Source organism: Neoarius graeffei, chromosome 6, assembly GCF_027579695.1.
Source record: "Neoarius graeffei isolate fNeoGra1 chromosome 6, fNeoGra1.pri, whole genome shotgun sequence".
In the NCBI taxonomy this organism is placed as follows: domain Eukaryota; kingdom Metazoa; phylum Chordata; class Actinopteri; order Siluriformes; family Ariidae; genus Neoarius; species Neoarius graeffei.
The window spans coordinates 104,742,247-104,751,795 of NC_083574.1; the positions used below are offsets into that span (position 1 = coordinate 104,742,247).

The following is a 9,549-nucleotide window of genomic DNA, read 5'->3' on the forward strand; positions in this document are numbered from 1 at the left end:
ACACCGATAATACCATAAAGAATCATGATCGAACAAAGTCGAAACGAACCTCCCGGTGTTCTCTCTTTCCGCTCAACACTGCATCGGTGGACTTTTTGAGCTGAATGATGGGCAAATATTGTTAGCATAGCATTGTCTTTTAGCGTTCTTTTTATTCTGGAAGCCTCCATTAATTTTGCTTTTAATTTGGTTGATTTCATCAAAACAGGATGATTCAGAATGCTTAGAGCATAAGTAGGGCACTGCAGGCACATTGTTTTGAGGTCTTCCGATGGCATGGATCCATTTCTTGCGAATAGTTGAATGATTCTGGCCAGGTAAACGATATAAAGATATCTTCTCATCCTTCTTTTTAGCATCGTTTTGCTATTTACTTGCTGCACACTGATGCATATTTATTTAAAAACCTATAAATTTTATTAAAAAAATACTTATAAAACTAGCAAAACCACGCTGTAAGCAGAGGATAAACTACTGAGCTGCTCCAAGCTTCCACTATGCCACATCATTTCATATGTCACTTCCGCAGGAGGCCCATCTGGTATTTTAATAAAAATGAATTTTTATTGAACACAGTTTGGTCTCTGACTGTTGAAATCTACGAATACTTTTTACTTAACATAAGCGTAAATCTGCTGAAGGATCCCTTTAAGAAAATTGATCCAATAGTACTTATCAGTCAGTGGCAAAAGTATGTGAACCTCTAGGATTAGCAGTTAATTTGAAGGTGAAATCAGTGTCAATGTTTTCAATCAATGGGATGACAATCAGGTGTGAGTGGCCACACTATTATTCAAAAAACAAGAACTTATCAAAGTCTGATCTTCACAACACATTTGTGGAGTTGTATCATGGTACAAGCAAAGGAGATTTCTGAGGACCTCAGAAAAAGAGTTGATGCTGGAAAATGTCAAAAACAATCTTTTAAGAATATGGACTCCACTGTTACCGTGATCACTGTTACTCTCTCCAGGAACAAAGATCACTCCAAGAGCAAGGCATGTAATTGTCACCAAGGACACAAAGGAACCTAGGGCATCGTCTAAGCAGCTAAAGGCCACATTCACATTGGCTAACGTTAATGTTCATGAGTTTACCATCAGGAGAATGCTGGACAGCAATGGTATACATGGCAGGGTTGAAAGGAGAAAGCTACTAATCTCCAACAGGAACATTCCTGCCCTTTTACAATACGTGGTATTGAAAAAATGGTTTGTGGATGGATAAGATCAAAATGGAACATTTTGGATTATATTAAATGCATTATGTTTGGAGAAAGGAAAACCCTGCTTTCCAGCATAAGAACCTTGTCCTATCTCTGTGAAACATGGTGGTGGTAGTATTATGGTTTGGGCCTGTGTTGCATCTGGGTAAGGATGACTTGCCATAACTGATGAAACAATGAATTCTTAATTATTGTATACCATCAAATGCTAAAGGAAAATGTCAGGACATCTATCCATGAACTTAATCTCAAGAGAAAGTGGGTCATGCAGCAATTCAACAACCCTAAGCACACAAAGTCATTCTACCAAAGAATGGTTAAAGAAGAATAAATTTCATGTTTTGGAATGGCCAAGTCAATGTCCTGACTTTAATCAAGTAGAAATGTTATGTGAGCAGTTCATGTGAAGAAACACACCAGCATCCCAGAGTTGAAGCTATTCTGTACAGGGGAATGGGATAAAATGCCTCCAAGCCGATGTGCAGGACCGAACAACCATTACCACAAACATTTAGCTGCAGTTATTACTGCACAAGGGAGTCACACCAGATACTGGAAGCAAGGGTTCACATATTATTGCCACTCACTGATATGTAACATTTGGATCATTTTCCTCAATAAATAAATGACCAAGTATAATATTTTAGGCTCATTTGTTTGAATTCTCTTTATCTACATTTTAGATGTTTTGATTGATTTAGGTTCACAAACTTTCAAGCACCACTGTAAGTGCATATCCCTGAGTCTGACAAACCAGCAGCAAATGTTAACCTCGAGCCTGTATCTTCTCTTCTAGTGACCTACTGGAGGAGATGATGATGATGATGATAATAATAATAATAATAATAATGTATCTATTTCAATAAAGTTTGCTTTTCAAACCTCTGAAAGCCATAACACCCATGCTTCACAGTCTGGAGTAGGGCTCAAAGTCAATTGGAGGTACAGAATGTTGGTGTAAACTGCAGAAATAGGCTGTGGCTACTGGCTACTACAATGGAGAGACAAATAGGATTCTTTTGCATTTTATATCGTAATGGATTAAGTACAAGTGAGAAACCTGACCTGTTAAATTATGAGCATGCTGCAAATTATTCAGCATTGGAATGATGTTTCTGCTGGAAAATGGAAAAAGAAAGTGGTTTTCAAGTCAATTTTTGATGCACGATTAAAAGAGGATTTAACAATCCCTGGAATAGACATGAACTTGTAAAAAAGTAAATGCATATATCAGATATAATTTTTTTTTTCCAGATCTATAGGAATGGGCAGTGTGATGAATACATAGATGCCAAAAGAGAGATGTATGCTAACTGGATGAGGTGAGTTACACACTGTTGTATAAAATCTGATAGTCGTCAGTTTTAGTGCTCAGTATTTGCTTGGAAAAACATTTTAATCTTACTTAGTCTTCCACTCATAAATCACCTTTTTTTTTCCCCCTCTCAATCTATGCCCCCCTCCCATTTTGTCAGGTATGTGAATTGTGCTCGTAATGATGATGAACAGAATCTGGTTGCATTCCAGTATAGAGGGGGGATTATCTACCGCTGCTGTCGACCCATAAAACCAGGACAGGAGCTGTTGGTGTGGTACGAGGAGGAATACGCTCAAGATCTCGGAATTACCTTCGACTACCTCTGGAGCAAAAAGTGCTCAGCAAATGGTTATGTCCTAACACTCTCATTTTTAATGCTATTTGCTTTAAATATAATTTTAGAATCTAAAACCGGAAGTTAGTACATCATGTCACTGATCCTCTGTTCTGATGCGCCTTGTTTCATCAGGTAAATAATACGCAAATTTTTTGTATTTTAGTTTTACTGACCACAATAGGTGGTGCAAAGCACACTGGGTCCATATAACTACCTAACGTCAGGGAACCAAGGAACATAACGTACATGCAGTAATGTAATGTAGGAACCAAGACTCAACACGTCGTAGAACAGGAAGAGGAGTTGACCAGGACACATCTCAGATAGCCAGAGTGAATGTACAGCTCAGTAAATTTTATCTCATACTTTTTACCCATGTCACTTTTTAAGGTGTTTAAAAAAAAATGTTTTTCACTAACCCATATGTTGTTGAGTTTTTGTATTATTGTAGACATGTTAGCTGAAAATTCAAATTCAATCAACGTTGCTTGAAACCGCTCTCATTGAATTCAGAACTGAATGCAGAACAAATTTTTTACAGAATTAAAATGTTTATCCGTTCTTGATATTCACATGAAAATTGGCAAGTACATAGATGGTTGTATACTGAACACAAAGTTTGAAAAATTAGTAAAAACAAAAATTCTGCAAATTAGTATTTAATTAATATGAATTATGCTAATTAGGTAAAAATGTTAAATTGCTACACGCAATAAAGTAATAGAATATTTCTAATACCTCCTTGGTGCTCTGTAGGCCTTTGTATTTCTGAAAAGTAGGGCCTATTGGTGTTTATATGAAAGAATATAAATGATAATATTCACAGCTTTCAAGGTGAACCTCGAAAAAAAATGTGAGCCACATACGATAAACCGTTATAATTAATTGAATTGAAATTGAAACTGACATTTCTGATTTCTGGGTTTTTTTAAAATCTCATTCCGAGCACTAATATCTCAATATTTTTCATCAAAACAGCTAGTTATATTCTAAAATAGTTATTTATTTACATGAATCAGATTGATTTTGAAAAAAAAAAATGGGTAAAGCTGTGAAAACTCACTTCAAAGTTTCCTGTGAATCATAACATCAAAACTAGCAGAGGGAAAATTTTGGCTGAATACTTCATCAGAAACAGTGAGAGCGAGAGAACATCCCTCAGGGATGAGAGTTTTCCGCTTTTCAGCGGTTTTCCGCTTTTTCTGAGCAAAAATCGATATTATGCCAAATCCGTTGAGATGTTTTTTTTCATTGAGGGGGGTTGAGGTATGTTCCTTCGTGATACTCAAGCGTACGACGATGTTACATGTTTACAGTTTCGCCATCTTTAGTCTTGCTAAGTCTTGCGGTAGAATACGTGTTTTCTGCAATGTAATTGGCCAAAACATCGCTGGCGAGAGCATGATAGCCAATCATAACAGTTCTTACAAGAGTGTGGGAGAGAACAAAAGCCAATCATAACAGTTCTTACAAAAGTACCCGCATCGTTCTATTTTATCGAAACTTGCACATGTTCATCGTCGCTGCGCTTCAAAAATACGTTTCTCTTTCGTATCGGCTTTTTTACTCAAAACGCCGAATACAATTGACAAGCGAGACGAAGCGAAGTTACGTGAAATCGATGCTGGTATAAAAAACAGAGAGAGGACTGACAAGCTTTTGTCTTTGGCCAAAAAGCTGAAGAAGTTGAAATGATTAAATGAAAATGAGAAGTGACTGTGAACTATAAATAATTGTATAAAGTGTACATAGACATTATCCCGTAAACTTAGCATTCGTTTGATTTAATACATTGAACATGTATATGATGGTCAGTAAATCTGAATTAATGCTGACAGTTTTGAAAACTTAAATATTTCAAAAGACTTTTTGAAATCATATGCAACTAATGAGGACATAGGGTGACTGACCTTTTCTCCCTAAGAAAGTTTATTTAATATATGAACATTTTGATAATTAATAAAACTTGCATTTAATGTGAATTTAGTTTGTCATTTTTGTTGATCATAAATTATAACCATACCCTTGAATGTAGAATGTGATTTTATTTTGAATTCAAACAATACTCCTATTGATTTGAAACGTATTTCCATGTAAATATATAAAAAAGACAACAGATTTTTTATCTACTACAGCTCAGATTGCAGGAAAAGTGGTTTGTAAGGCCTTATTTTTCAAAATTTTCCTGGGGGGGTATCCCTCCCAGACCCCCGGCTTCGGGTGCCATCTTGTTTTCTGCTTTTTTGGTGACCACCCACTATCATCCCTGATCCCTATAAAAGTTATCGGATTTGATATTCACGAGTAATCCAGTCAGAAACCAATCAGAAGAGAGAGAGCCTGACCGTTTTCCCGTAACTCAGAAAGCACCGGCAGTTTCCCGATGTCACGCAAGCAGAGTTTTTGCTCTGTTGTACCGACTTCAACCTGCCGTTACTCCAAAAGTACTGAACAGATCTTAATGAGATAATCTCTGCTTTCCAAAGAAATTTATAAGCTTTTGAATGATAGTATTCACAAAAGAAAATATTCAAGAGTTCAGCAATGACAGGTTTGTACGCTTAGATGAGCGTCTGCATGCACAATTTTCACACCACTGCTAGCGAGCATCTGATATGCCTCATTACTGGCTGTGTAAGTTTACATGACGCTGCTTTTTGCCACTTAGAAATGTTATCCGTTATGCTGTGCTCTGCTTCCAGTCATGAACATGTTTTGCAATTCGCTTCTGTTTTCTTTTTGTGCTTCAGAAATGAAAGATGCTCTGCAAGTCTTCTCCTGCTCCGTGTGTCGTCTTTCCTACACAGCTCAAATTTACCTCCACAGACACATGAGGAGATGCCACCATGAGGAATATGTGAGAATGTTGCAACAAGAAAAGATTAAATCTGATAATCTGGAGAACACAAACAGCTCTGGTAGTGAGCAAGTGTCTTCTCAGGAAGAAATGCACGACTGTCCAGACTGTGGGATGAGTTTTACTTTAACAAGCCATCTGGAAATCCACCAGCGTGTTCACACGGGAGAAAAGCCGTACCCCTGCCTGCAGTGCGGAAAGAGTTTTACTCAACAGAGTAATCTCCGAACGCATGTACGCATTCACACAGGAGAGAAGCCATACCAGTGCTCACACTGCAGCAAGAGTTTTACTCATCGCAGCAGCCTCCATCTGCATCAGCGCATTCACACAGGAGAGAGGCCGTACCACTGTTTATACTGCGATAAAAGTTTTATCCAACAGAGTGCTTTCCAGCAGCACCAGCGCATTCACACAGGAGAGAAACCATATCAGTGCTTACAGTGCACGAAGAGTTTTACTCAGATGAGCTCGCTCCAGCTGCACCAGAGCACTCACACTGGAGAAAGGCCGTATCAGTGCTTACAGTGCGGAAAGAGCTTTAGTCGACAGAGTCATCTCCAAACACACCAAAGCACTCACACAGAAGAAAAGCCGCATCACTGCTCACAGTGCGAGAAGAGTTTTACTCTCCGGAGTCAACTCCAAGCGCACGCTCGCATTCACACGAGAGAGAAGCCGTATCCTTGCTCACACTGTGGGAAGAACTTTCCTTTCCAGAGCCATCTCCAAATCCACGAACGCAGTCACACTGGCGAGAAACCGTTTCACTGCTCAGTGTGTGGGAAGAGTTTTATCGACAGAGGCACTCTGAAAACGCATCAGCGCATCCACACAGGGGAGAGGCCATATCGCTGCTCGAAGTGTGGGAAGACTTTTACTCAGCGAAGTTCTCTCCAACGACACCAACGACTTCACACAGACGAGCTGCATCACTGCTCAGGATGTGGGCGGGGTTTTACAGAGTTAAATACATTTCAGACACACAAGTGCACTTACACGGATCCATCAGCTCATGATCTGGATCTCACAAATCAAGAATCATGACTACCATTATTGGTTTTGGGTTAGCATGATTTGCTAAATGGGTTTTAGCATGTATTTAGCTGTGGGTTTTGACGTCCTGCTGGAAGCAACAAAAAATGTACTGCGTATAATGTTTTATTACGGTGTTTCTTTTAAACTTTCCATTGCTTTGAAAGTAATTCAGAAAGTCTATATGAAACATTTAAGTGGAATTTATAATCTTTGAATAAACAAAGTATTTGAAACATGTTTTTGTTGTTTTTTTTTTTACTTTTATTATGGTGTCGTGGTGTGCAATCAGCCACCAAGAGAAAATTGGTTGAGGAAGAATTGTGCAAAATGCTTGAGATGCAAGCAGGGGCGGATTTAGACATTTGGGGGCCCTAGGCAAAATACAAACATGGGGTCCTCCACCTTATACCCTCTAGGCATTCTGAGGCAATTTTGGTGTTTTTTTTTTTTAAATATAAATGTACGGTTACTTAACAAAAGTAACAATAAGGTAGTACTTGTTTTTGAGGTGTTCACCATGGAGGGGCAGACTGAGGGGGCCCCTACAGGGGGCTGATTTGGTACAGATTCTAGGCAACTGCCTAGGTTTGCCTTATGGTAAAACCGCCTCTGGATGCAAGTAAAAGAAGAACCACACTGTGATTGGAACAGTCCCGTCGTGCTCGTGCAAAAGCGAGACGGGGAGTTATTTTCTGCATGGATTTTTCACTGCATGAATATGGTTTAGAACTTTGATCACTATGCTGTGCTGCATATTTACAAGATACTAGCCAGGTTGGGTGCAGCATGCGTTTATTCAATACTGAATTCAACTAGGAGCTGCTGGCTGATTCCTGTGTTTGTCGCCCATGATACAGGAAATCAATCCAAGTCCCTTTTTTACGGATGCACCGGTTTTTAAAATGCAATTGGAAGAATCAAGGAGAGAGAAGACAAGAGACTTTGAGTGTGAGGACACACTGATGTTTCCTATACTGGAGTTGTTTTGTTGTAGAGTGCAACATAAGCCTGCAGCATAAATGTTGCACATCATTAAAAAAAAAATAAAGCTAGATGGTCTTTTGAGTTCATAAAATTGGTGAAATTTAGTTCCATCTAAAATTTGGTCATTGTGATGTTTATTTCTGTAATATCTGAAAGGAAAAAAAACCAAGCCATTCTGTGGCTAAGTTATTTAATTTGAGGTGATTCCTTAGCAAATAATGTGCATGAAATCGCTCACTTTGTGCAGACAGAGGAAGTCTGTGTTTAAAACCTTCTTCTTTTGGGTTTTACGGCAGCTGGCATCCACAATGTTGCATTGCTGCCATCTACAGGTTTACCTTGACCATGCACTGACAATTACATAATTCTGTTGCGAAACGAACAGCTGATCACATCAAAGATTCAAGATTCTTTTATTGTCACTGTGCCGTACAGTACAGTGAAATTGAAGCACGCAATCACTTACTATTAAGGGGGGGTCAGATCTGTACTCCCTGAAGTGCTCACTGACCGCCAGTATTTATTAGTTTAGTCCTGCGTTTCCTTTCCTTCACAACATAGTCTATTCTTCTCGCTTTCTGTTACTGTAGTTAGTCTTTCACATTTCATTCACACACGTCCTCTATTTTTCTCTCCTGTTTCAAATTTGTATCCCACAATGCCTTGCAGGAGTGGGGAAAACTCACCACATGATGCATGGCATAGTATCTTGAATTGGGTCATGGTGAAGCAGGAAAAAAGAGTGGCAAATTTAGGGCCATGTGGCTCTAAATTCATTAATTGTTCTATTTTAATAAAATAAAATTGGAAGTTTGTGATTCGAATTCAGTAGCTTTTGGTCCACTAAACAAAAATAATTGGGTGTCGGAAAATTCTTTTTATGGCCTACAGTTGAAAAATCTGAAAGGCCATCTACCTTTAATATTAAAGAATGAGATAGCAAGCAATAAATACTGCAAAAAAATATCTTAGCAAGTGAAGATATCTTGAATAAAGTTATTGACTTTTTTCTATTATTAAATTATTATTTAACAAATATAAGCTAAACTTATTTCAAGCTGAAAATCATATTCTATTGGCTGATAATTTTGCTTTTTTTTCTGGAAATAAATGTTTGAAATCAGTAACTATGAGGGTACTTCTAAAAGTTCTCAGCCTCACCCAGTAAATGTCACAGGAGAAAGATTGTTCTTGCATTATTTTTCAGCATACCGGCTAGTGGTAGTGTGTCCGCCTCTCGATCAGGAGTTCTATTCATGGTTGGGTCATACCAAAGACCATCATAAAAATGGTACCTCCTACTACTGTATTGCAAGGCATGCTGCAATACAGATGTCATGGTCCTACCTGTGGTTTTCCTGTCTTCAGGTAACAATTCCACTCCTCTCCACTCAGTATTATCTGCCACGCCCGCATACTCCTCCTCTTATTAACTTTCAGTAGCTGTCATTGGCTGTTGCCTATCACCTGCTCCTCCTCTGTGGGTATTTAAACTGCAGTCCTCCCAAGCTTCAGTGTTAGATCGTCTTCAAGGCATCAACTCCGTCAACTCTTCAGTCCTGGTAACCTGACCCTGCATTTCTGTCCCTAATCTTGCTACTTGATCTGTGACTCTGTGTTCCAGCCTGTTCCCTTACTCCTGCCTGGTGTGCTGTCCTGTCTGTCTGCTAAGGGACTGCTTGAAACCCAAGTGCTGTCAGCTTACAGCCATGCTACTCTGACAATGCCTGATCCTGTCTGATCTCAGAAGCTCAGTAGGGTTGAGCCTGGTTAGTACTTGGATGGGAGAC

General features: G+C 38.8%; 1 protein-coding gene across 6 annotated transcripts in view; it reads left to right on the top strand.

Annotated features, from left to right (window-relative positions):
- Positions 1-7,010, top strand: part of LOC132888206 (zinc finger protein 501-like) — a 37,101-nt gene extending 30,091 nt beyond the window's left edge. For all 6 annotated transcript variants that reach the window (XM_060924262.1, XM_060924265.1, XM_060924260.1 and 3 more), the window contains 3 exons: positions 2,480-2,547; positions 2,701-2,891; positions 5,631-7,010. In XM_060924262.1, coding sequence (XP_060780245.1) covers positions 2,480-2,547; positions 2,701-2,891; positions 5,631-6,784 — 1,413 coding nt within the window. In that variant the 3' untranslated portion in view covers positions 6,785-7,010. The remainder of the gene's footprint in view (positions 1-2,479; positions 2,548-2,700; positions 2,892-5,630) is intronic.
- The last annotated feature ends 2,539 nt before the right edge of the window (positions 7,011-9,549 follow it).